We start from the raw sequence: 24,040 nt of genomic DNA on the forward strand, positions 1-24,040 counted from the left end.
GGGGGGGGGGGGGGCCTTCGTGTCGGCGCTCGGCGACGATCCGCCCGCGGCGGCGGCGGCGGCCAGGAGGGCGGCGGCGGCGCCGAGGATCGGAAGGAGCGGCGGGCCGGTTGGCTTTGGCTTCGGCGGCGCGGGCCTGTGCGAGGGCAGGCAGGGGTAGAGGCACGCGCACGGCATATCTCCCCATATCTCCCCATAAGGTAGAGGCACGCGCACGGCATCGATGACCGGCTCTACGTCGGCATGACTACCGTCTCTCGTCTAGTGCTTCTCCTTCGCGCCGCTGTTCTGAGCGGTACTCTGGCGGATGTGCGTCTCTCCGAGGGCTGATAGGGCGACATGCGGGTAGCTGGCGATTATTCGGCATCTGGGCGTGCGGGCTTGAAGAAGAGCGCGTAGCCGGCGAGGAGGGAGAGGGAGGCGACGCCTTGCGCGCGGCGGTCGACGTACGTGCGCGAGCCAACCACCTTTGGCCCTGAGGGCGAGAGGGAGGGAGGAGGAGGTGGATGAGGAAAGGTGGTGAGCGCGGCGGTGAGGGTTGCGGTGAGGGTGACGGTTGGGAGGGTGGCAGTGGCGGGGTGGGGACCTGCGAGCGTGATCTTCTTCTTGTCGTAGCCTGTGCGCGAGATGCCGCGCCGGCCGGTCACCTAGAGGAGGGATGCGGGCATCACAGGCCGGCTAGTCCGCGGCGTTCAAGTGCAAGGTTGGAACGGCGATGGCAGGCAGCACATACCTTGTTGGCGTCACGAGCGGCGAGGTAGCTTCCCGAGGACGAGGGTAACATCGAGTCCTTCCACGAGGGGTTCCAGCCCTTTGCCGCGTACCGCGCGTCGGCGCTGCCGCGAGCGGCCGGCCTAGCAGGGGTGGGCTTCGCCGCCGGCCGCTTTGGCTTTGCGACGCTGACGCGCGGCCGGGACGCCTTTCCCGACGTGCGAGGCGGGGGCGTGACCTGCATGATCGGTTGCGCCGCTCGGGCCGGCGCGGTCGCTGCCAGAAGCGCGTGCGTCGGCGCGAGGAGACAGATGAGAGCACCGAGCATCCCAACTCAGATGAAGCCTGTCGAGGGTGCCGGTGTGGTTCCTCTGTGCCCATTCTTTATTCTTTTTTAAGATTGTACTGGTCCGGCTGCTGCTACGGAGGCTACACTCTAGGCGTTCGACACTCTAATGCATTCGACACAGGCGTCGTCCACCCTCTTCCCGGGCTACATCACTTTGGGGAGAAGGCGAAGATCCTTTTGATGTGTTCACAGAGCGACGGGCGAAAAAATGACGAACTCGGTGTAGGAATCCTATGAGAAGCCGGCGCCCTTACTTGGGCTCCTCGATTCACCACCTTGGGCAAGCACCTAACGACGCCGACGCCGAGCACCTTTGCCGAGCACCTCGAACGACGCCGACGCCGAGCACCTTTGCCGAAGTCCTTCTTCTGAGTTCTCGATGGGAGCCTGCGCGAGCTCCCCGTGCAATCCGCTTCACAGGACTGCCACCTATACGCTCGCCGATGACAAGGTGATGCAGCTAATCTCTGCAGAGCGATGTTCTGAACGCTGTGCCGACGGCCGTTATGCGCTGCACTATGCTGCGGCCAGCGGCTGCGCGTCTGCCTCGATTTGCGCGGCCATCCTGGACGCCTATCCCGAGGCGGTGCGCACACCGGATCGCGACGGCCACCTCCCTGCCCACGCTGCCGCCCAGTCTTGCGGTTCGGTGGCTGTCGCCGAAAAGATCCTCTCCGCCTACCCGGAAGCTGTGCACAAGAAGACAATGGCGCGTAGCTGCGCCGCCGCCCGACCCCGCTCCGCTTCCCACTCTCACCGCGAGCATATTCCTCTGCGCAGTTCGGCAAGACGCCACCTGACCGGGCGAGGGCATACAATCCGAGTGACGAGGCTCAGCAACGCCTCGCATGTCAACTCAGCATCCATGTAGAGGCACACTGTCACGCCCGCCATGCTGCACTCGCAGGTCAAGGCAATCTTCGAGGCGGTGGCCGCCGAGCTCCCGCCGCCGCCGTCGCGCCAGCCGACGACCGACCGCACGCGGCGATCCAGCCGCTCCGCAGCCAGGTCGGGCTCATCGCGCAGCGTCCACTTCTCGGCCGCCGTCGCCGTGGCCGTCTGAGCTGTAAGCGACGCGCAGGCGAGCGAGCCGCTCGCTCGCGTGCGCCGAAGTGAGACGGCGGCCTCTCTTCTGGCCTCGCACGGGTGACACATTTGGGGTGGGTAGGCAGTGGAGACGGGAGAGACGTGTGGTCTCGAGCAACTGTGCGTGTAGTGTGTGATCTGGTCGTGTGGCGCTGGTAAGGTGGCGCTCTTACGTATTAGTCTGTCTGGGACTGTCTCGCACACAGCAAACAAACACAAAATCAGAGAGAGCACAATACCAACCCAACTCAAAAAACAAATATAAGACGCTCACAAATCATTTGGGGCCTGGAGCCCTAAAAGATCAGCCAAGCCGCAGCCTCCGACGAAAAGAGAGGAGACAGAGCCTGAGAGTGCATCTCCATCTGACTATCTCCCGGATCCTGCTGAACAAGTTCCTCTTGATGTTTGTCCTCTTGTAGCTCGATCGGTCACACCGCCATCGCCGTCGGGCAGAGGGGGGACGACACTGCTTCAGCAGCGTGCACCTCGATCCTGTACCGTGTTTGTTATGACCCCCCCCAATGAACACACCAGTGAGGGAGGGCGAGACGATCGAGGGGTCCCGTACCATGCGGAATCGACCCTATCCAGTGCTCAAGTGCTCAAGGAGACAGAGCATTTATTAGATGACGGCCAAAGCAGGTATGAGCAAACAAACTATCCGTAGGCGCGAGGGAAGGTTCTTTTTCGGGAGTTTTAGCCGTACAAGCTGATCATCCTCGACGAGGCGAGATATAGCCGAGAGGTTGTAAAATTCTTTTTCGGCTCTCCGTGGTGTACCTGTGTTAGTGCCAGTGCGCGCCAGTCCCGCGCCTAGTGTTGCATTGTGAGAATAAAAATTCGGGGTTCGGTCGCGTGTCGATCATCGGATGATCTCGGTGAATAGAAGACGCTGTCAGCATCTGGACCTACGAGGACCAGGCATCACGGTCCACCAAAATAGCAAGCCAAGCTTCGCTCATGGCGGCGCATTTCCCTGCATGGCAGCGCCCTTTGGAGCGCCCGGGCAAAGAAGAAGGTCGCGACAGCATGCTTGCCCAAGCCTTCCTGTCCTCTGCCGTGGCAGCGCCCCAACCACCGCAGCGACCGCCGCCGCGGCGTGAGGGCGGCATGCTGCGCAAGAAGAAGCCTTTGCCTAGCTTGCCGGAGAGAAGATCCTCGCCGCAGGCGACTCGGGGGGCGAGCAGCAGGGCGAGCAGCAGGGCGAGGTATGGCGAACCACGTCAGGACGCGCTGTGCAGCAATTGGAGGGCCGCAGCGCCCGTGACTGCCGCAGCGAACGGCTCAAAGGCTCCTGCGGACCCCGAGATGGTTCGCAAGGCGAGGCTGTGCGAGGAGAAGGCAGTGCGTCAGGAGCGTTGGGTGGCGATGTGGGACAGACCAATTTCTGACCGGGGCTCGACGCCGAGGACGCCAGAAAATAATCCGTACTCGCTGAGCTGACTGTGAGGGCGCGTGGCTTGACCTTGCACCTTGGCCCGCCACGCACCGAAGGCTTGGCCGAAAGCCCTACATTGCACCGCCAGGCCTACCGCAGGTGTGCTGAGCGCGAACGGGCGGATGCGCACCAGAGGGGTCCGCCTCCCGGGGGACTGTGCTGTGTGCTGTCGGCTGGTGAAAGCGCGTCCCTCGCGTACCAAGGTACGGCTTTATGGGGATTATGCTGACGTACCTTGTGTGGACGCGCAGTGGCAGAAATTGGGGATGATGTAATGCATGTCCGGGTGAGTATCAAGCAATCTCTGTATTCGCCCAAATAATACACACACGCGCGCGCGGAGCGCAGCTGCCACACCCACAGCGGTCAGCGCGCTGCACCTGCAGGTGCAGCTCTCTGCCTCTGGGTCTGCTCAAAGCTCCGTCTCCTGTCGCTCTCTCACTCTCTCCTCTCTCGACAGCGAGCGCCCATCTAGATAGCCTCGGGCCTACGCGCGCCTCTTCGCCCCCATAGATTGCCGGCGCGAGGACTCTCTTGCCCCCGGCAGCAAGCGACGAACCACCACCGCCGCCCTCTCGACTCTTCCCTCCTCAGTGCAAGCTCTCGAGCCTCGCCACGCCATCGCGACGCCGTGCCGCCACGCGCGCCGCCACGAGGAGCGGCAGAGCGGCGGCAACGAGCACGAGCGCCGCGGAGAGGAGGGCCCGCGCTGATACCGCGCCCGCGAAGCCGCGCACTGTGGCGGCTGGTTGATCGGGCAGCAGCCACCAGCCGCCGCCGGCCTGCGGGTGGCGGGTGTTTGTGTGGCGGGTGTGTGTGGCGGGTGTGTGTGGCGGGTGTGTGTGTGTGTGTGTGTGGCGGGTGTGTGTGGCGGGTGTGTGTGAGAGGGGCGAGGTGGGGGGGGGAGGGGGGGGGGGCTTCACGTGGGAGCGAGACGATGAGGGGAGTGAGGCGTCGGGGGGGGGGGGCTACCATATCACCCACGGGACCGAACCCACACTGGGTTCGATCCTCTGGAGGTATGGTAGGCCTGAGCGAGTCCTCTCCACCGGGGGGGAGGGGGCATATGTGCAGGCCCCCAGTACGGATGTCGGGGCTCCTCACCACCCCCCGAGGTCCACCGGTGTGAAGGGGTACCCGCTGGGGGGTACCCGCAGTGTCAATCCGCCGAGTGTGGGTGGGAGACGCAGCCACTGGGTGGGGCAGACGCAGCCGGGCACGCGACGGGCACGGCGCTACGCCTCGCCTCCTCGGGCGGCACACCGTAGCCGTCGCACACGCCGCAAGTCGCGCGGCAGACGCGGGAGGCAAGAGAGGGCGCGGCGGCACACACGCCGCGGCTGTCGTCGGAGCAGCCTGAGGAGCCCACACTGAGAGCGCTCATGGGGGGGGAGGAAGGAAGGGGCAGAAGGCGTGGCTGTCGGCGGAGAGCAGCCTGCGACATCACTAGGAAGTGTCTAGGAAGTGTCTAGGAAGTGTCTAGGAAGTGACTAGGCGGAGAGCAGCCTGCGACGGTGTCGACACACGGCGGCAGAGCGGGCGGCAGCGGCGGAGGTGCTGGCGGCGACGTGGCGGTGCAACATCCTGCGCACGCGTCTCCGCAGAGCAAGGCAGCCTCCTCACAGTGCTGTCCGATGCGCCGCATCTCCAAGCAAGTCGCGCGGCCGCACATCGCGCGGCACGCCGGAGGGGCGGTCTGGGGCGGCGGGTGAGGGGCTGGCGGAGGAGGCCGCGCCGCCGCCGCCGCTGCTTTGTCCGCCAGCCTGCCAAGCTGTTGCTGCTGCTGCCGCTGCTGCTGCTGCGCGCTGACACGCGCTGGGCCGTTGCTGCCCAGGCGCTGGTACTCGTCCTCCGCGCCGGGCAGGGACAGCCCGGAGCCGGCGAAGCCGGCCTTTTGCAGCGCCGCACGGCCATTGCCGGTCAGCTCGTTGCCGAGTAGCCCCAGCGTCTCCAGGGCGGTGTTTCGCTCGAGCGCAGCGCCGAGGGCAATGGCGCCGCGGTCTCCGATCGCGTTGTTCTCGAGGTAGAGCGTCGCCAGCCCCGAGCCAGGCGAGGAGAGCGCGTCGGCGAGGGCGACGCAGCCCTGTCCGGCGGAGGCACGGTGTGAGTCGGCGGAGATTGGTGAGGCGTCGAGTGGCCGTGAGTGGCCGTGACCATTGGCGCACCTCGTCGCCGATTCCGTTGTTAATCAGGCTCAGCTCCAGGACGCTCGGAGCATCGGCCAGTGATGTAGCAAGCACCTTGACTCCGGAGTCACCAAGGCCAGCGTCGCTCAGGGAGAGCACGGTGCAATCCTTGAGCTTGAACGACCAGCCCGGTGCCCATGGCAGCCTCCTCCCGACGTCTTTGATTACGCACTCCTTGGAAAAAGCGCCACCGAGCAGCAGCGTCGTGAGGCCAAACGTGGAGAGGGAAGGCATCTCGGCTGCTTCTTTGGCCTTGTGGGCGGGCCTCTGACGTCGGACCAAGGCGGTGACGTTGGGCTTCGAAAAAACGAGATTGGAGAGGGCCTCGTGTAGCCCTCCTTTTGGTATATATAATAAAAAAACGATGCCGAGGCGGCGTTGCCGTGCTTCAGCATGTAGCGCGCGATGATCGCCTCCTTCGTGGGCCGCAAGCACAGGTACTTCGCGTTCTATTCCGCGCCGGTGAGCTGCGTGCGGGAAGTGCTTGCCCGGGACCACCACGTCCATGCCCATGGTCTGGAGCGTCGTGTTGGCTGGCGGCATGAGAGCTGAGGCTGTTCGTTTCGCGCGACGGTGCACAGCTTATTCGCGCGCACCGCTGGTGTGAACCAAAAAGAACGGGGGAAAACAGGCAGAATCTTGGAGAGCGAGAGAGAGAGAGAGAGCGAGAGAGAGAGAGGCTTTGAGAGAGATTCTTGAGGAGGCTTTGTACAATCTGTGACGCAGCCGCTACGCTGCCACCGCGCGCAAAATAGCGGCTTAGGCGCGCGAGCGCATGCCTGCTTTTCTCTATACTCTTTACCCACACCCGCCCGGGGGATCTACAGCAAGCAGCCGCCAGCCCATTGCGACACAGATCGTGTGCTGTTCGGCGAAACTGCGTTTAAGCTTTTTCTTTTTGGAGAGCGCATTCTTCGCGCGACTTTTTCTTTTTTGCTTGGCCAATCCAGTGTTTGCTCGACCCTCGACGATGGGCTGCTCGTCGAGCAAGCCGGACGCTACGGCCGCGCAGAAGCAGGCTGGAGCTCCGGAGCAGGCTGGGCCTCCGGATGCGGATACCAAGGACACCAGGGCGGCGGCTGCAAAGGATGCCTTCGCGACTGTCGACAAGTCAGGAGACGGTAAGGTCTCGATGCCCGAGGCGAAGAAGGCGCTCGAGGCAGCCTTCCCAAAGCTCGGTAAGTATGTCGCCAAGGCCTTCCTGGCGTCGGACGACGACGGCAGCTTCTATCTCGACCGGGAGGAGTACGAGGCGGTGCACGCATGCCTCGCCTCGTTTGCTGCGGTCGACACGAGCGCCGACGGCAAGGTGAGCGTGATGGAGGCGAAAGCGGCCCTCGCAGCCGAGTTCGCCGCGGTGACGATCCCGACCACCTTCTTCTTGACGTCCGATGCAGACGGCGATTTTTACCTCTCCTTGCCGGAGCTCGTCGGGTTGCGGCAATCGGTCGCCGCGTATGCGGACGCTGACAAGAGCGGCGACGGAAAGATCTCGATGCCGGAGGCCAAGAAGCTGCTCGTCGCGCGCTTTCCAAGGCGCGCAAACACGGTCGCCGAGTTCTTCCTCGCGGCAGACGAGACGAAAGACTTTTATCTCTCGCTGGTCGAATTCTCGTCGCTCATGCGCACCTTCGCGTCCTTTACGAAGGCCGACCGCAGTGGCGACGGCAAGGTCTCACTGCCTGAAGCCAAGAAGGCCGTCGCGAATGATTTCGGTGAGGGGCCGCTCAAGAAGCTCACTGCGCTTTTCATGGAGTACGACGGAAAGGGCGGCGACTTTTACTTGCAGCCCAAGGAGTACTATGCGCTGCATAAGGCGCTTGCGGCGTAGAGGTCTCAGAAATCGAGACATGGGGTGTGGAGGTGCTCACACGCTGGTTCGCTGTTGGGCCGACCCGAGCCACTTGGCTTGGCGTGCCTTCTGCGCTCTGATGACTGCTGGCCTGGGGCTGCCGAAAAACGGCTGCTACGTCTAAGAGCGGACCGCGCGTGCGCATATGTAGTGGGGTCCCGTAGAGGCCAGGTAGAGGCCTCCTGGCCGGGCTCGTAACGATTCTGAAACTCAAAATTCCTAAAGGCTCGAGCCTCGCCGCGGCGCCTCTCACGGTCCCGGCAGAGACCAGAGTCGGCCTAGACAGCCACACGCTCTCGAACGTCCCTATCATTGAAAGTAGCAGAGGGGTCGCGCCACACGCTCTCCGAATGGGATTTTCTGCCCTGCCCCTGTCACGGCCCCGCCTACCTCCCGGAGGCCCGCCCGGCCATGCAATCCGCCGCCGGACCGCCCGGCGGGTCCAACCCGAAGCGGGCGACCGGCCGTTCGCACCGCTCGGCCGGCGGGGCGAGCCCCGCGGCCCTCGATCGCTCGCCCCGGGACGTGGCCCGACCGGCCCACGCGCACGGCCTGGCCTCTACCGCCACTTTCGGCGGCGCAATTTGCGCCTTCATCGCTCTCTGGATCGTCCTGGCACCCATCGGACTCCTCCCGACGGTCGGCGGCGCCCACTCCGTGCACTTTGAGTCAGACTCGCTCTTCGGCAGGCACGCTCTTCGGCAAAAAGTCGCCGCCGGCTGTCCACGCCGAGCCGGCCTGCTGCCGGCTCGCACGGCAGCCTTTTCCTCTCGACCAGCCTCAACTTCCGTACAGTCAACATTTTGTCGCTGCGTGCTCGTTGCGAGCCGGGCGGCGGTCAAAGTTTGCCCAGACGAGCGCCAGGCGATAGTCCCGTCTCTGTTCGCCCTGTGCATGTCAGGCCAGGCTGCAGCGGGGCACGACCATCGTGCTGCCCTGTTGCAGCCTGACGTTTCCCACTGTGCACAGCCGCCAGAGCACCACCACCGCCCGGCATCGTGTCACGGCGAGCTCCTTCTGCACCCGTTCGCGAGGCTCTTGCGCTGGCACACTTCGGCCTTCCGCTGCTCGCGTTCGGCGAGCTCTTCTCCGCACTCCTGCCACGGTGCCGTCGCCACACACCTTCTGGCCGGCCTGAGCCACGCGGACTCGACCTCTCTCCCTCTCTGGTGCACGCCACGGGCCGCGACGGCTGCTGGCAGCCGGCCGGCGTGAGGAGGCAGCGTTGCCGGCACAGTCGAGCTGGAGTATCCGCTTCTTGATGCTTCTGCGGTCAAGCTTGACCTTATGTGACATGATATGCCACAATACTGCATGCTCTCACCCCTCAAAGTGTCGAATTTTTGTTTAGTACCGTGTGCCTTTCTTCAAACGAACAGGCTTCGAGGTTCGACAATCGCTAAAAGCTGCTTTTTGGGGGGGGGGGGGGGGGCACCGCTGCGACTCCATTGGGGATGCCTGAGGCCACCCCAAGCACTCCCCAAGCCTTACGTGGACGAATTCAACCCTACTTTTTGTTCGTCTACCCACATTAGCAACTTCGTGCTCATGTCAACGCCATGCCAGCGCTAGCCCATTCAACCCCGCCCCCATTGGGGGCGGGGCCCTTCAAGGGCCTAACTCTAGTAGTTATTATTGCAATCGAGGGACGTTTATCGACAGACGACAGCCCTTTCGCGATCAAAGCGACCATACCGACGCGGCGCAGCGTTTAACACCCTCTGATCGGTCGTTCAAAAGGACTGACGCTCCTACCTATACTCGTACCGTGCTACGGCTTTACCAGAGGTAGTAAGTCGCCCTCGCAGTCGCCCTCGCCGTCACACGCCCGCGCAACCCCCGCTGTAGAGGGAGCGGACCGTGAGTTGAGGAAATCGGAGGACGCGACCCACTTCGCCACAGACGGTCCCGCGCCTCGCCGCTATGACGGGCACACGCCCCGCACCGTCCGCTGTGTGCCCGTCTTTGTCCGGAGTGAATACTCCAACGCGCTCGTCGGTGACGGTGTCCTCCAACCTGCGCCGCGCTCGGCGAACCTCGACAGCGCTTTCGGTGGCATGCAGCTCTTTGCGCCTGAAGCCTGGAGAGCAGCTCCTCGGCTGCTCACACACTCTGCACAGTTGACACAGCCTATTGTGCGGCTGCCACAGCTGTGACAGCGATGGGCTCGCCCTCACTGGCCCTCAGTCACTTGTGCTGCGGCTTGTGTGAGCGACACTGCTCGGCGACTGCCGGCACACTGTGAGACCATGGGTGTGAGGTTAAACCACGCTACCAGCGCTTGGTCACATCGGCCCCGAGGTCAGATCCTTCTACTCTGTTAGTGACAAGACTTGTCTACTCGCTGGAGCCGAGCAGGAGGGCCCAGCGCACAACCCCTGGTCAACTCACGGTCCACACCCCGTACAGCGCTCAGCGGGCCGAGCACGAGCCGCGGGTCGGGAAAGGCGTCCTGCGCCCGCGTGACGTCGTCGAAGGACACAACGCCCGGAAGGTCGTGTGTCCTCGGGCGGCGCATCGAGAGCTGATAATGGACGTGCGGTGGCCAGCCTCCATTCTCGCGGCGCAGCGAGTCACCCATGGCACCGTGCGCCGGCGCGCAGCAGTGCGGAAACGGGGCTCCGGCTCCGTTAGTCTCCGTTAGCACCAACTTCCCGAATGATCACGGTTGATCAGAGGGCAGATTTGGAGAGATCTCGAGGAGTACATACAGATAGACCCTCCAACCATCAGAAACCTCCGACCTGATCGGTCGTACTGACCGCCGACAGATCACTCCAGACAGCAGACAGGCCGACGAGCGACGTCAGCACACGGCCGGCCGGGCGAGAGGCTTGACACGATCCGGCCCTGCGACCCTGACGCTGCTGCTCTAGCTATCAGACATGCGCTGCTGACTGCTGCCACAATGTGCGACAGTGCTGGCCCACTTGGCGGCTTTCCCGGTCAGTGGTGAGGCGCAGTTCAGAGCTGTCGATGGCGCGATGCCGCACTGACTGGTCCCACATTGGTGATAAGCTCGTGCTCGAGGGCGTGAACCACATGCCTCGCAGCCTCATCGGCCACCTCGTCACTCCCAAGGGCTCCAAGGAGCACCCTTGGTGTATGGCTATGGGAGCGACAGCACGCTCGATGAGTGGTTGCCATGGCTCCGAAGAGGCGCGATGTGAGGCGATCTCTCTCTCCCTGTATCCTTTGTTTGGTTGCGCTAGAAAATGCCCCCGCCGGATTGCTCTGAGTACCCCAACTGCACACAAACACAAGACTTGTGTTTGTGTCATGTCTCTTAGCCTCAAGCTCAACGTCGACTCCGGACAGGGTGCACCCGAACGCGCGAGGCCGAAGGCCGAGCCGAATGGGGCGGCTGGACGCACAAGTGGTCTCCACAGGATCGTCTATCTGCGCTACGGCTGCCAGCCTGCGGAGGAGGCTTCGGAGAAGTCGCTAAAGGTGCAGCACCTTGGCCATCGCGGTGGTGGCCTCGGCCGGGCAGTACGGGCACTTGAACCGGACGGTGCGGCTTCCGCGCGCGAGTTTCGTCAGCGAGCCGAGCGCGAGCACGTGGCCGCACGGCAGCAGCATGGGCGGGTTTCCCGGCGTGGTCGGCTCCTTGGAGACGGGGCACGCAAAGATGGAGTGGTGCATGCGGTGCGTCGGGGGCAGCTCGAGCTCAACCGGGAGCTCGCCGCCCGACCTGGCAGCCAAGCTAGCTGAGTGTCGGTTGTGAGTCTGTGAGTCTGTGTGTCCCTCCAGCGTGCCGTCCTCTCCTGTCCCGCGTCCCCACCCACACCGCGCATGTGCCCAGTCCGAGCCGCTGTCTGCTCTTCTCTTCGCCTCAGTATCTATCTATCTGCCCGACCGCCACACGTCGACAAACTTGGGGCCGAGGAGGGAGGAGAGCTTGACCAGCCGAGGCAGCACCGCCTCCCCCGCCGCCACGCAGGAGCTGAGGGCAGACCCGCGCGGCAGGCCTAGACAAAAGAAAAGGCCGTCGTCCGCCCGAGATTTCGCTTTCGGGCGTCTCCGGCGGCTCGTCGAGCAAACCGAGCGCCGCGAGCGCCTCGCACGTGAGCGCCTCACAAGCCTCCTCCGCCAGGCTGGGCTCGAGCAGCCACTCATACCGCGAGCCGCGCAGCGCCGGCGCGAATGCGAGCGAGCCCATCAGAGACCGCACAGCTGCGATCCCGTGCGCGCACTCGCCCGCCGCCGCACCGCGCAGCACCGTCGCCGACAGCTCGATCTTGCCCCGGGGGGAGCGGCAGCCCTCACCGAGCGCGAGCGGGAGCAACCGCTCCCGAGCGAGCGCGAGGGCGGCCAGCGTCTCGCCTTTCTCGAGATGTGACACAAAGGCGAGTCGCGCGAGCAGGAACGGCAGCCGCGACCCGAGAGCCTCGAGCCGCTCTCGGTGGTCCGCCGCCCATGCCAGCGCCGGCGAGAGATCGCGAGCGCGCAAGGCGGAGAGGGCGGCGTGCAGCGCCTCGAGCGGCGCACGCAGCTGCAGCGTCGGCGCCGCGATCGCGTCGGCGGCTTCCCGCTCGAGGGCGAGCGCCACGTCGAACCGTCCGGCGCAGAGCATGTGCACGTAGAGCACCTGGACCAGCGCGCCGTCGTCGAGCGGCACGTCCGGCAGCGTGGGCTGGGGCATGGCCTTGCACACGGCCTTGCCCAGCTTGCGCACCGACGACTCGAGCTCGCGCGCCGTCGAGCTCTCTCCTTGCGCCACGCCAACCGCCTCGAGCTTGCTGCCGAGTGAGGCGAGCGCCGCAGCGCGAGAGTCGTCGTCAGCACCCGAGTCTTCCCAGGAGTCGAGGATCTGGAGCATCTCGTCCAGGCGCTGGGGAACGGTGTCGACCCGCTGCTTCTTGGCAACCTTGTCGAGCAGGCTGCTGATCAGGTCGATCTCCGACATACGGCCGTAACGTGGCGGACGGCGAGAGCCTGCGAGCCCATGGGATGCAGTCGTGTGAGCGGAGAGGGCTGGCCGGGATGGTGGGGGGTGGAATGGTGGGGTTAGTAGCACACACAGCCCGGCGAAGTGGATGGCCGGCTGTCTCCGCGGGGGTATTTCTTCTTGAGCGGGTGTACGGAGCTAAGTGCCTCGCCACCCTCGCAGGAGTCGCTTAGGCGGCTCCCGTGGTGTACCTGTGTTAGTGCCAGTGCGCGCCAGTCCCGTGCCCAGTGTTGTGCGAGGGAGTTTTGTTGTAAAATTCTTCTTGAGCTTGCCTTCCCGGTGGTGAGCCGGTGTCTGTTCTTCACCTTTCTACCTACCTACCTACCTACCGGTGTGTGTGCCAGTCCGCGCCAGTCCGCGCCCTTGTCGTGCCAGTGTGCTGTGAGAGAGGCTTGTATTTTAAGAATTCTTCTTGAGAGCTGGTCCGCAGCGGCCCCCTGAGGTTTTTTGCTCAATCAAGACACAGAGCTCACACAAGATCACAGCGGGAGGAAAGCGGCGAGTCGCAATTCCTGGGGTCCTTGTGGCGGGCCACCCCTTCGGGAGAGCGAACATCTCGGGATACGTTTCACGGTGTCCTCCGCCGGGCGACATGAAGGCGTCAGTTGTTGTAGAGTACTTAAACGGTCCCTTGCCAAACCCGTCCCACCCTTTGCTGTGCTGCGCCAACACTCGGACGTGCCTCGGCACCACGACGGCGTGCCTCGGCACCACGACGGCCAGCGACCCAGCGAGGCTGGCGTGTGCGGTGAAAGGAGCGGCGACGGATTTACTCTAAACGCGACGCTTGGCGTGGCGGCGATGATGAAGGCGCTGAGGCAAGAAGCGCGCCTCGCTTAATATTAGAAGCACGGACATTGCGCTCGTTTTTCTCAATTTTCGCGCCCACCGATCGCCTCGACGCGCTCTCGAGCCCCCGCTCGAGCCCCCGCTCGAGCCCCCGCCCCAGACCTCAGCGGCTGCGCCGGGTCGTCGTCGGCGCGCGGGCCGCCCAAGGACGCCGCCCAAGCGCGCGTCCGCCTCGGCGCCCGTGCACCGCGAGAGAGCCATCCGCTGGCGGGCGCCGTGCGACACACCGCCCTCTCTGACGTAGCCGCCGCGTCTCGACTCGGTGATATGGCGCCCGCCGCGAGCCCGCCCGCCACGCTGCTCGCCGACATCGCCGCCGCCGACCTCGCCTCGCTGCACGCCCACCTCTCCGGCCGGCGGACGCGCGGCAGTCTCAACGCGCGGCACGACACCGAGAGGCAGGACACGCTGCTGACTTGGGCGGCTCGTCACGGGCAGGCCGAGGCGGTGCGGCTGCTGCTTGGGGCCGGCGCGAGCGTCGGGGCGACAACGGGCGGCGACGGTGGTAGCAGCGTCGGCGCGTCGGCGCTGCTCATCGCGTGCTCGACCGGCCACCTCGAGTGCGCCCGGCTGCTCCTCGAGGCGGGCGCGGCGAAGGACCAAGCCGCAGCGGACGGCGCCACGCCGCTGTTCGATGCGTGCGAGTATGGCCACGTCGAGTGCGCCCGGCTGCTCCTCGAGGCCAGCGCGGCGGTCAACCAAGCCAACGCCAGAGGCGCCACGCCGCTGTTCATTGCGTGCGAGAATGGCCAACTCGAGTGCGTGCGGCTGCTCCTCGGCGCCGGCGCTTCGCTCAACCAGGCCACGGATTACGGCACCACGCCGCTGTTCATGGCGTGCCAGGAGGGCCACCTCGAGATCGCCCGGCTGCTGCGCGAGGCTGGCGCGGCGATCGACCAAGCTGACGCTGAAGGCGTCACACCGCTGAGTGCTGCGAGCCAGGAGGGCGAGGTCGATTGCGTCCGGCTGATGATCGCCGCTGGCGCTGCGGTGAACCAAGCAGATTCTGACGGCGTGACACCGCTGCTCGTTGCGTGCCAGGAGGGCCACCACAGCTGCGCCCGGCTGCTCCTCGAGGCTGGCGCGGCGGTCAACCAAGCCGCGGAGGACGGCGTCACGCCGCTGAACATCGCGTGCCAGGAGGGCCACCTCGAGGTCGCCAAGCTCCTCTCCTCCTACGGCGCCTCCCGCGCCGCTACGCCCCTCGGCACGCCCGAGGAGAACGCAACCAGCGCAGGCCACGCCGACCTCGCCGCCTGGCTGGTCGCCAGCCGCGGCTGGACGCCGCTCGCGCACCTTGAGACCCTCACCGCCGCCCGCGCTCTCTCCCTGCTGCGCAGCGGCGCAAGCCTGCACGAGGGCGAGCCGACGCCGCTGCAGCGCGCCGCGGGCGGCGAGGGCGAGGTGGCGGCGCTGGTCCGGCGGGCGGCGGCGCCGTGGTCGCCGGCAAGCCACTCGCTCTTCCCCGCGGCGGCCCGCGCGCAGGCGGCGCTCCTCGTCCTCTCGCTCTACGAGATCCACGAGCGGCAGCATCTCGATTCGGCAGGAGCCACGAACGGCATCGCGGCGCGCGACTTTGTCACGTGCGTGCTGCGCTTCGCGATCACGCGCGAGACGGAGTAGGGGGTAGAACTCGAGGAGACGAGCGGGAACTTTTATTATTCTTGATACTCGGGACTCGCATCCCGCAAGCAAAGGCCTGCGGCATGAACCCCATGAACGGCGGAGCTCTATACACGATAGCCGTATATTCTCTAGGAAGCGTCCACAATCTGCGCGGGTTGGGAACCGGGTTGCTGATGCTGTGCTTCGCCTTCCTATCAATCAATCTGTAGTGCCAGTGCGCGCCAGTCCCGTGTGCGCCTGCGCCCAGTGTTCTGCGAGGGCCTGTGTGTCCTATAAATTCTGTTTTTTTGCGCGGGTTGGGCACCCCAGTCCCCACCCCCGCCCCCCCCCTCCCAGCCTGCAGCCATCTCGCTTCTGCATCTCTCCTACGTAGTACCTAGAAGTTCAGATCTTAGTGAAGCTCTCTTCTTCATGATTTATTGTGCGGACGCCGATGTGTACAAACCGCGCCCGCGTCCAGAGGAGCGCATCCCTAAAAGAGGCGCGCTTCCATCTGGTGGCCCTCAACCTCGCTGTACCTACCAACCGCCTCCTGGTCGTCGTCCTCCTCGCTCACCCGCTGCGGCCGCCCCCTGGGGCTGGCCAGCTCAGGCACGCGCACGGCCCGGCTCACCAGCGCTAGAGCCAAAACTAGGGCGCCCATGCCCGCAGTCACCGCAAGAGTTGCGTCCCTCTGCTGCTGCGTGGGTCCGCGGAAGCCGCGAATGGGACGCATCTCGCCCAGAGACACAAACGGCGGCTGGAGCGGTCTTGGCGGCGGTGGCGTGAGGGGCTGCGGCGGCGGCGGCGGTGGGGGTGGCGGCGGCGGCTCCTCGGGGCTAGGCGGCGGCGACGTGGGCGGAGGCGGCAGAGGCGGAGGCGGCAGAGGCGGAGGCGGCAGAGGCGGAGGCAGGCTGGGTCGAGGGGGAGGCGGTGGCGGTGGCTGAAGTGGAGGCGGCAGCGAAGGCGGCAGCGGAGGCGGCAAGAATGGCAGCAGCGGAGGCGAAAGAGGTGGTGGCAGGGGTGGGGGCAGCAACGGCGGTAGCAACGGACTCCGCAGCGGCGGCAACCGCGGCGGCGGCGGCAACCGCGGCGCTGGCGGCGGCAGCGGCGGCAGCGGCGCTGGCGGAGGTAGCGGCGGCGGTGGAGGTGCCGGCGGCAGAACCGGCGGTGGCGTGATGGCGGCAAGTGCTGCTGCCGCAAGCTGTGCCCTTGCCTTTGCCGCCGCTGCCTTCTCCTTTGCATCGCGCGCCACCGAGTCCGCAGCGATTGCGGAGACCTTGGACGCTGCGGCGGCGGCATGGGCGTCTGCGGCCTCGGATGCGGCTTGCGCAAGCCTGGAGGCCTCCCTCGCCGCCTCCGCCTCCGTCTCTGCCGCCTCTGCCTCCGCTTCCGCCTCTGCTAGGGCGAGCCGCGCCGACTCGAGGCACCACTCGTCCGACTGGCCCTCGCACGAGGAGGGGCTCGTCAGGTTGTGAGCGGCGGCGCCCGCATCGACGTCTGGTGCCGGCCGAGGCGGAGGCGTCGGCTCTTGCAACGGAGGAGGAGGCTGTGTTGTCGGCGAGCGCGCTTGTGGCGGCAGCAACGGCAATGCGCGCTCAGCGGTGTGCGGTGACGGCAGCAAAGGCGGCGGCGGTGGCGGCGGCGGCGATGGCGGCGGAGGCGGCGGCGGAGGTGTAGGCGGCGGCGGCGGTGGCGGCGGCGTAGGCGGCGGCGGCGGTGGCGGCGGCGGGTTCGGCGTAGGGTGGCACTGGCATGACTGCCAGTCGAGGTACACGTTGACGCCGAGCCGCATGACCTGCTCCTTTTGCAGCTTGGTCGAGGCGTAGCACGTGTTGGTGAGCAGCTGCTCGTCCTCAAAGAGGGGCCAGATCTCTGCAAGGGGGGAGGCACGCAGCTTGGGAAGTCATCCGGATGCCGGCCCAGGCTGCGGCAGCCGCGGGTGCCCATGCACGTGACGCCTCTCTCTACATCTGGTGCAACTGGGGGAGGGTGCGCGCCTGGCCGGCCGCAGAAGAAGATCTTTTGCGGCGGCGGCGGCGGCCTCGCCGGCTGCGGCGGCGGCGCCGGCGGCGTCGGGAGGCATGCGCAGCTCTCCTCGGAGTCAAAGACGGTGACGCCCGACTCTTCGAGCTCCTTTCGCCCAGAGGAGGAAGTGGTGTAGCAATGCGTGGTGATGAGGGGGTTGGAGTCGGAGATGTGAAAGTACGAGTTGGCCGCCGCGCTGCCGCAGTACCAGAGACGCATACGCCTAGCGAGCCGGCCCGGCCGGCATATGGGCGGCCAGCCAAGTCTTTTGCCGCGACCCGCCGTCCTGAGCGCGCTTTTATTTACGGCGGCCGCTCGGATTATCTCATAGCGGGGGGGGGGGGGGGAGTTCTAAATTTCGCTTTCTTCTTATCTGAAACGCGCGCGGGGGCCGCCCGCCGCGGACTATAGCAAGGGAGATTCGAGAGCTGCGCTCGAGCGAGCAGGTCCATGTGCAAGCGCAAACGTGACGACACGGCCACCGAGGCCGAAGCCTTTGTCGCCAACGCCGCACCTGCCGTGGCCTCAGAAGCAAGTGCGCTGACCAGGGGGCTGACGCTCAAGGGCGCGCTGTACAATCACTGCATCCTCAACGGTCACAAGCGGGTGGAGAACCGGCCCTTTCGTATCAAGCCAGGTTGGTACGCGCTACACACTGGCGTCGGAAAGTTGGCGGCCGAGGACGCGAAGCGGATTCACGCGCGGATGGGCGGCGCCTGCCTCCCTGATGAGTGCTCGCTTCCGCACGGCGTCATCGTTGGCGCTGTCCACTTCTGTGGCGGCCTCAAGCACTCCGACTGCGCCGAGGATCATTGGGCCACCGGCCCGATATGCAATGTGATTGACGCCTATTGCGCGCTGAGGCGGCCTGTTCCCCACCGGGGAGCGCTCAGTCTGTGGAAGATCAAGCCTGACGCCCTCGCCGAAGTGCAGGCGCAGCTGGCGAGCGCACCCGTCCACCTCAATGCCGACGTGTCCTCTTTCTTCTTGCGTGGCCGCCCGTCGATAGCCTGACCCCCGCGCGGGTCCGACGGGATGTGGACGCCACGCAACACGCTGGCAGCACGGTTGCACACGAGTCAACTCGCGTTCCGGGACGCGCGCAAAGGCTCGATTGAGTCTTTTTGCGTGCTGTCTCGCCCTTCTCAACTGTCTGTGCGTGTGCGTCTTGGGCTCGGGGTTGTGCTTGTGTGGCGCATTTTGTTGAGAGAGCGGGGAAAATCGGAAAGCGCGGGGTGAAATATCTCTACTAGTACGGCTAGAGTACATCAGCATCAGATAGGCTCCTCTCTCTACGCAGGCTTTAGCTGAAAAGGCACATTCGACAAAGGAGACAACTATACAACACGTGACTGCTAATCAACTGCGCTAAAATAAAGAACGCGAGGGCTCACTCTACAGGGCTCACTCGGAAGAGAGAACTTCGCCAATGTTGCGCGTCTCTGTTCCTCATTCCCGCGGGCCCTGACCCAGGCAGCTGCCCACCCCCACCCCCACCCCTCGCGCGCGCAACACGTCTGGATGCAGCGAGATTGCCCGATATTACTCGAGATTGCCCGAGGGGTGCAGCACGTCTGGGTGCAGCGAGCAGCCGATGTGCTCTCCCGCCGCCAGGCCGCAATCGAACCCCGCCTGGTTGCAGTCACACGCCACGCTGGTGAGACAACCGTGTCACGCCCCCCCCCCCCCCCTCCTCCTTTGGCAAGCAGGGCGGCCGCCCGCCTCCTTCCACGCCCGGTGCATCGTGCCGGGCCGCTCGTCAAAGAGTATGTCGTCGCCGCACCTGACACCGACATGGGCGGCCAGTCACTTCTCGTCGGGAGCCAGACCAGACGTCAGGCAAGACTCCGTCGCCGCACCAGCGCGTCGCGTAGCCTCGCCTGCGGCGCGTCGAGCTGGCCGGGTTGCCTGCGGGCTCCGAGCAGGCAAGGTCAGGCACACTTCTCCACACGCACGCGCGGTGGTAGGGCAGGGGTCCAGCGCAGCCCTCGCATCTCCGCATCCTGACAGGCAGGAGCCCCACGGCACATCCCCTGCGCCATCGCGGCGTGGGAGAATCTCGAGTAATCTCGGCTGCCGCTCGGCTGCCTCTCGGCTGCCTCTCGGCTGTGTCTCGGCTCGCCTGGGGCGCCGTGCATCATCGCAGAGTAGAAGAGGAGCACGTCGCCCGGCGCCTTCAGGGAGGATCGGACAAGCTCCGGGAGAGGGTTTGGAGAGGGTTTGGAGGAGGGGTGGAGGGGGGTTGGAGGAGGGTTGGAGGAGGTTCGCAGGGTTCGGAGGGTTCGAACGGGGCGGTGGAGCCACTCTGGGCGAGTCTCGGCGTATCTCGGCGGCCATTCTCGGCACCATGTCCCAGCCGAGCAGCTCGTACTGGCCGCTGGCGACGCCCGCGTCGATGTCCGGCACGGGCGGGTAGCCTTCTGCGCCGTGGTACACGTTGCGCGAGTCCACCTGCAAGGGGGGCGGAGGTATCTGCATTATCTCGGCAGTATCTCAAGTTATCTCGGCAGTATCTCGGCTACATCTCGGCCAGGAAGTGTCTCAGAAGTGTCTCGGAAGTGTCTCAGAAGTGTCTCAGAAGTGTCTCGGAAGTGTCTCGGAAGTGTCTCAGAAGTGTCTCAGAAGTGTCTCGGAAGTGTCTCAGAAGTGTCTCAGAAGTGTCTCGGAAGTGTCTCAGAAGTGTCTCGGAAGTGTCTCAGAAGTGTCTCGGAAGTGTCTCGGAGGTGTCTCGGAAGTGTCTCAGAAGTGTCCCGGAAGCGTCTCTGACCTCGTCCGAGCCGGAGAAGTTTGTGATGCGGTGCGTCAGGCCCCAGGTGTGCGAGCCTGTCATGCACCACAGCACCGATGTCATAAAGTGAGATCACTAGCAGCAAGAATGGAGCCGAGCCCCCAAGAGGGCGAGCCTGCAATGCACACTGCTCATCAGCGATACCCTACCCAAGACTGCACCATGCCGCCGCCCCGAGTGCGCGGCCTTTGACATACGCGAGGCCTACAGACAGGCTCCGACCCGAGACAGCTCCAAGAGCGTCCTGCACGCTGCCTGTCATCGTAGACTGAGCTCTGAGCGCACACGAGCGCATCAGAGCTCATGAGAGATTACGTCGTGTCTGTCCGTGTGTCGGCACTCACCTCTCTCCCTCGGCACCTGCTCACAGCCGGAGGCGCGTGAACAGACGCTCTTCACAGCCGCGCGCCCCTCTCTCTCCCTCGGCACTTCGTCGAGGGCGAGCCAGACCGAGCAGACCTGCAGATATGGGGAGATCTGGGGAGATCTGGGGAGATCTGGGGAGATCTGGGGAGATATGGGGAGATCTGGGGAGATCTGGGGAGATCTGGGGAGATGTGGGCGAGCCAGACCGAGCAGACCTGCAGTGTGTGACATACACGTAGGTGCTAAGTTTCTCCGAGACCTCGCGAGCGGGCAGTTATTCACAGCTGGGCAGTGTGGCGAGGGCAGGGGTGGGTGGTGTGTGACACATGCCGTCACATCGCATCACACGACAGCGGCAGGAGCAACCACATGCCATGTGGAGTGTGCATGTGCTATCCTGTCACACCATATAGCCAGCATAGCACGGCCAGACCGACCGGAGCCTGCCGCCCCCGAAGCAAGTGACTGTGGCTCTGCTGCAGCGGTCACCCCCCGCTAAGCTGGCGACGGGCGCCTGCTTCCCATCCGTATGCTGGTGCTCTCCTCCGTATCATGAGATCAGAATGAAGGGACTACTAAGACCATTTGGCAGGCGCCTGCTTCCCGCGCAAATGCCAGTAGGACGTGTCGTTGTGCCACGGGGTCGGCGCCTGCAAAAGGGTTCCAGGACAGGTCTAGGACGGGTCTTGTGCCGGTAGGGCGTGTCGTTGTGCCGTGGGGTCGGCGCCGCGGTGCCCGGCTCCTTGACGAAGAGCTGGTCGTAGAGGATGTGCGCCTGTCCACAGCGACATGGCTGTGAAGAGACGCCGTCCACACCCACTTTGGCCTGCACCTCGAGCGCATTTTGCCTGTCCACAGGGCTGCAGCAGCCGTGACGAGACGGCCTCTCGCCAACGACTGGCCGAGCTTCTGACTGCGCCGTCCGCGACCCCATTGCACGTGCGGCGATGGCGCCCGCGCCTGAGGTGAGTGGCAACGACGCGTCGGTGGGCGGAGGTGGCGACGACGGCGGCGAGGGTGGCAGCAGCAGCAGCAGTGGGAGCGGGAGGTGGGGCGGGGCGCTGCAGAGCAAGGCGGAGGCAGGGCGGCGGCGGTTGTCACAGTGAGAGCGCGGTTGCGACGGGGGCGGCGAGAGGAGGCGCGGGAGAGGGGGGGGGGGGGGGGCCAAAAAAAAAGGGGCCAGCGGGAAGGGTGAGAGCAGAGACGCCGGCGAGCCACACTGCTCTCACCCGCGCGGAGCACAAAGTCTGCAAAGATGGCGTGGCGGTGCCAGAGGAACTGGTCGTCGTGGAAGCGTCCTCCGGTGCCGGCGGCGGCGGCGTGCTCGTCGCAGAGCGGGCCTGTGGGGGAAGGCCGTCCCGAGACGGCTGAGGCGAGGCTCCGACAAGGGACTCGGTGAGCCCACCACAGAGCGGCGGGCCTGGGTCGGAGAGGTTCGCCTCGGCGCCTTCGCGCATCGCCTCCACCCACGGCGCGAACGTGCCGCGCAGGACGATGGCGCCGTCCTAATAGCAGCGGCGAGGACATTGGAGCCGGTCACGCCAGGTGACAGTGCGGCTGTGCCACTCTCCTGATTGAAGCGCGAAATGTCGGCATCGGTGAGCACGGAGGCGTCGACGCTGGGCAGCGAGGCGGACGCGGCGCTGGACGTCGGCAGCGTGCCGGGTGTTGGTAAAGGAGCGGTCGAGAACAGGCGCCGCCCGGCGCTAGGACGGCGTCGCAGGCACTGCATTGGACAAGTGTCGTGTTGGGCCGGCGATGGGTAGGTTCAACATCTTTGGGGGCAGGTGGCTACGCGGGTAGTGGCCGTGACGCGCGATACACGACATGTACATGTGGTTCCACCACCCCTCAAGGCCTAGCCTCTGATCGCCACCGTTCCCAGGCTGCCTAATGGGATGGAAAGGAAGGAAGGCTGGGCGAGCGTATAGAAGCGTGCTCGACCTCGTCGTGGCAACCTGCAAGGCAGCGCTGGCAGGCGCGATGAGCGTCGTGCCACCTGACCCGAGACGAGTCGCAGGCGTCGTACCGAGCGTGTCGAGACCGTGTACTGATGTGATCTGCACGGGCGAGTCACGTCGGCGTCAACAACTGCACTCCAAGTGCTCCAAGTGCGAGTCCTCGTCGACAACAAACCCTGCAGTGGTCGGCATCAGCGCGCCGGGCGCCGCAGCAGCTCGACGAGGTCCAGGAGGACCTCCTTGTGCCGCGTCTGGTGGCCCGCCGCGCCGTCGTTCTGCGCCACGTCGCCAAGGGCGTCAAAGGGCAGATCGTGCTGGCTGTAGATGCCGTCCGCCATAACGATCGTCATCATCGACAGGTGCAATCCGAAGCGGCGCTGCAGCGCGAAGCGCAGCACGTACGAGGGCAGACGGAAGTGCGCGCGGGTCGGGATGGGTTTTGATTTTTTTCCAAGGTTCGTCACACTCCCCCCCGAGACCGCCGCGTGCCGATGGCCTCCCACCGCATCGGCGCCCGCGTCTCGAGCCTCTCGCCAGCGCAGCTGTGCGCCATCATCGAGGCGCAGGCGGGCGCGAGCGACGCCGCGCTGCGCGTGGCGGAGGAGCACGCCGCTCGGCTCGTGGAGCAGCCCGAGTGGGTGCTCTCCGAGGTCCTCCTCTCGCCGGACCTCGCCCCGCACGTCCTCGCCCAGCTGCCGATCAAGGCGCACGCCGCCAAGGGGACGTGCCGCGCGTGGCGCCGCGGCTGGAAGGAGACGCTGAAGAAGCGCGAGAGGCCGCGCCTGCTCGTGATCGGCGGCGAAGACCGCGAGGGCGAGTTCCTCAGCTCGATGGAGCGGTACGACCCGTCCACAAACGAATGGGAGGAGGAGGCTGTGGCGCCGATGCCAACGACACGCAGGTGTGTCCGCACGGCGGTGCTCGATGGCAAGCTCTACGCGGCGGGCGGCCGTGGGGCTGACGGCGCAACTTCCAACCTGGTGGAGCGGTACGACCTTGCTGCGAACGCGTGGGATGCGGTGGCGCCGATGGTGACAGCACGGGATGCTCACGGCATGGCGGTGCTCAACGGCATGCTGTACGGCGTTGGCGGGTATGCTATTGACGACGTCCTCAGCTCGACGGAGCGGTACGACCCTCTGTTGGATCGATGGGAGGCAGTGGCGCCGTTGAGGACGGCTCGGGGTTGTCCGGCTGTGGCGGTGATCGACGGCAAGCTGTATGCGGTGGGCGGACAGGCTGACGACTTTGCCCTCCTGCGCTCGGTGGAACGGTACGACCCCGCTACGGACGCGTGGGTCGCAGTGTCGCCGATGAGGACGGCGCGATGAGTCCGGCCGTGGCGGTGCTCGACGGCAAGCTGTACGCCGTGGGCGGGCTTGGCGATGGAGGCGCTCTCCTCTCGGTCGAGCGGTACGATCCGGCGGCAGACGAGTGGAGGGTGGTGGCTTCGATGGCCACGGCTACGCAATCTCCGGGCGCGGCGGTGTTGGATGGCAAGCTGTATGCTGCGGGTGGGCGCAACGACGGTGGCGGTGCCGTCCTCAGCTCGGTCGCGCGGTACGACCCGGCGAGGAATTCGTGGGAGGGGGTGGCGCCGATGGCGACGCCAGTGGCCTGTCCTCTCGCTGTCTTTATCCCGTCAGTCTAGGCGTGGGTAGCGGGTCAGCTTGAGCAGGTGAGCGCCGAGGGGAGGGCGGGCTGCGAGATGCTGTGTGTGCCCTCCCCCCACGGCGGCTGCTGTGTGCCGCCGTGCCGAGCGCGAGGGTCGCCGACGGCGCGTGCGCCTCGCTCGACACCATCCTCACTGCATGACACATCTCTCGTGGACCTTTCTTCTCCGTGGACCTAAATTTAGTTCACTAAC

The 24,040-nt window shown here is 65.5% G+C and overlaps 11 protein-coding genes across 11 annotated transcripts; 4 read left to right on the forward strand and 7 right to left on the reverse strand.

Moving 5' to 3' along the window:
- Positions 1 to 356: 356 nt before the first annotated feature.
- Positions 357 to 1,039, reverse strand: EMIHUDRAFT_110076 (hypothetical protein; the record flags this gene model as incomplete). The annotated part of the gene is made up of 3 exons (XM_005788957.1): positions 357 to 475; positions 587 to 647; positions 734 to 1,039. The coding sequence occupies 3 exons, from the start codon at positions 1,037 to 1,039 to the stop codon at positions 357 to 359; spliced, it is 486 nt and encodes a 161-aa protein (XP_005789014.1).
- A 283-nt stretch (positions 1,040 to 1,322) lies between these two features.
- Positions 1,323 to 2,385, forward strand: EMIHUDRAFT_440494 (hypothetical protein). The gene is made up of 4 exons (XM_005788958.1): positions 1,323 to 1,348; positions 1,385 to 1,769; positions 1,841 to 1,891; positions 1,968 to 2,385. Exons 2-4 carry the CDS (start codon positions 1,440 to 1,442, stop codon positions 2,121 to 2,123), a joined length of 537 nt encoding a protein of 178 aa, XP_005789015.1. The 5' UTR covers positions 1,323 to 1,348; positions 1,385 to 1,439; the 3' UTR covers positions 2,124 to 2,385.
- Positions 2,386 to 3,139: 754 nt separating this feature from the next.
- On the forward strand, positions 3,140 to 3,895 carry EMIHUDRAFT_362328 (hypothetical protein; the record flags this gene model as incomplete). Its single annotated transcript, XM_005788959.1, has 1 exon — positions 3,140 to 3,895. A coding segment is annotated over exon 1 (341 nt), but the record flags the coding sequence as incomplete, so codon positions are not given.
- Positions 3,896 to 4,746: 851 nt separating this feature from the next.
- Positions 4,747 to 6,316, reverse strand: EMIHUDRAFT_226075 (hypothetical protein; the record flags this gene model as incomplete). Its single annotated transcript, XM_005788960.1, has 5 exons — positions 4,747 to 4,943; positions 5,400 to 5,670; positions 5,753 to 6,038; positions 6,137 to 6,222; positions 6,269 to 6,316. 5 exons carry the CDS (start codon positions 6,314 to 6,316, stop codon positions 4,747 to 4,749), a joined length of 888 nt encoding a protein of 295 aa, XP_005789017.1.
- Positions 6,317 to 6,743: 427 nt separating this feature from the next.
- On the forward strand, positions 6,744 to 7,604 carry EMIHUDRAFT_110078 (hypothetical protein; the record flags this gene model as incomplete). Its single annotated transcript, XM_005788961.1, has 1 exon — positions 6,744 to 7,604. One exon carries the CDS (start codon positions 6,744 to 6,746, stop codon positions 7,602 to 7,604), a length of 861 nt encoding a protein of 286 aa, XP_005789018.1.
- Positions 7,605 to 7,917: 313 nt separating this feature from the next.
- EMIHUDRAFT_362331 (hypothetical protein) lies at positions 7,918 to 8,725 on the reverse strand. The gene has a single exon (XM_005788962.1). The coding sequence runs from the start codon at positions 8,246 to 8,248 to the stop codon at positions 8,012 to 8,014; it is 237 nt and encodes a 78-aa protein (XP_005789019.1). The 5' UTR covers positions 8,249 to 8,725; the 3' UTR covers positions 7,918 to 8,011.
- A 1,171-nt stretch (positions 8,726 to 9,896) lies between these two features.
- EMIHUDRAFT_226078 (hypothetical protein) lies at positions 9,897 to 10,206 on the reverse strand (the record flags this gene model as incomplete). The annotated part of the gene is made up of 2 exons (XM_005788963.1): positions 9,897 to 9,962; positions 10,033 to 10,206. 2 exons carry the CDS (start codon positions 10,204 to 10,206, stop codon positions 9,897 to 9,899), a joined length of 240 nt encoding a protein of 79 aa, XP_005789020.1.
- Positions 10,207 to 11,069: 863 nt separating this feature from the next.
- EMIHUDRAFT_226079 (hypothetical protein) lies at positions 11,070 to 12,534 on the reverse strand (the record flags this gene model as incomplete). The annotated part of the gene is made up of 3 exons (XM_005788964.1): positions 11,070 to 11,319; positions 11,485 to 11,596; positions 11,670 to 12,534. 3 exons carry the CDS (start codon positions 12,532 to 12,534, stop codon positions 11,070 to 11,072), a joined length of 1,227 nt encoding a protein of 408 aa, XP_005789021.1.
- A 1,956-nt stretch (positions 12,535 to 14,490) lies between these two features.
- EMIHUDRAFT_362334 (hypothetical protein) lies at positions 14,491 to 15,048 on the forward strand (the record flags this gene model as incomplete). The annotated part of the gene is made up of 1 exon (XM_005788965.1): positions 14,491 to 15,048. A coding segment is annotated over one exon (558 nt), but the record flags the coding sequence as incomplete, so codon positions are not given.
- Positions 15,049 to 15,523: 475 nt separating this feature from the next.
- Positions 15,524 to 17,277, reverse strand: EMIHUDRAFT_110080 (hypothetical protein; the record flags this gene model as incomplete). Its single annotated transcript, XM_005788966.1, has 2 exons — positions 15,524 to 16,903; positions 17,002 to 17,277. The coding sequence occupies 2 exons, from the start codon at positions 17,275 to 17,277 to the stop codon at positions 15,524 to 15,526; spliced, it is 1,656 nt and encodes a 551-aa protein (XP_005789023.1).
- Positions 17,278 to 18,600: 1,323 nt separating this feature from the next.
- EMIHUDRAFT_110081 (hypothetical protein) lies at positions 18,601 to 22,526 on the reverse strand (the record flags this gene model as incomplete). The annotated part of the gene is made up of 8 exons (XM_005788967.1): positions 18,601 to 18,690; positions 19,405 to 19,509; positions 20,276 to 20,305; positions 20,883 to 20,987; positions 21,045 to 21,172; positions 21,442 to 21,552; positions 21,618 to 21,717; positions 22,410 to 22,526. The coding sequence occupies 8 exons, from the start codon at positions 22,524 to 22,526 to the stop codon at positions 18,601 to 18,603; spliced, it is 786 nt and encodes a 261-aa protein (XP_005789024.1).
- Positions 22,527 to 24,040: the final 1,514 nt, after the last annotated feature.

The sequence above is a fragment of the Emiliania huxleyi genome (assembly GCF_000372725.1).
Source record: "Emiliania huxleyi CCMP1516 chromosome Unknown EMIHUscaffold_130, whole genome shotgun sequence".
In the NCBI taxonomy this organism is placed as follows: Eukaryota; Haptophyta; order Isochrysidales; family Noelaerhabdaceae; genus Emiliania; species Emiliania huxleyi.

What these genes read in the sequence shown, in the direction of transcription:
- EMIHUDRAFT_440494 (XM_005788958.1), top strand. Translation starts at nt 1,440, where the DNA reads ATGGGAGCCTGCGCGAGCTCCCCGTGCAATCCGCTTCACAGGACTGCC. An exon ending in CTGTGCACAAGAAGACAATG is followed by an intron (nt 1,770 to 1,840) that starts GCGCGTAGCTGC and finishes TCCTCTGCGCAG; the next exon opens with TTCGGCAAGACGCCACCTGA. An exon ending in CATACAATCCGAGTGACGAG is followed by an intron (nt 1,892 to 1,967) that starts GCTCAGCAACGC and finishes CTGCACTCGCAG; the next exon opens with GTCAAGGCAATCTTCGAGGC.
- EMIHUDRAFT_362331 (XM_005788962.1), bottom strand. Translation starts at nt 8,248, where the DNA reads ATGGGTGCCAGGACGATCCAGAGAGCGATGAAGGCGCAAATTGCGCCG.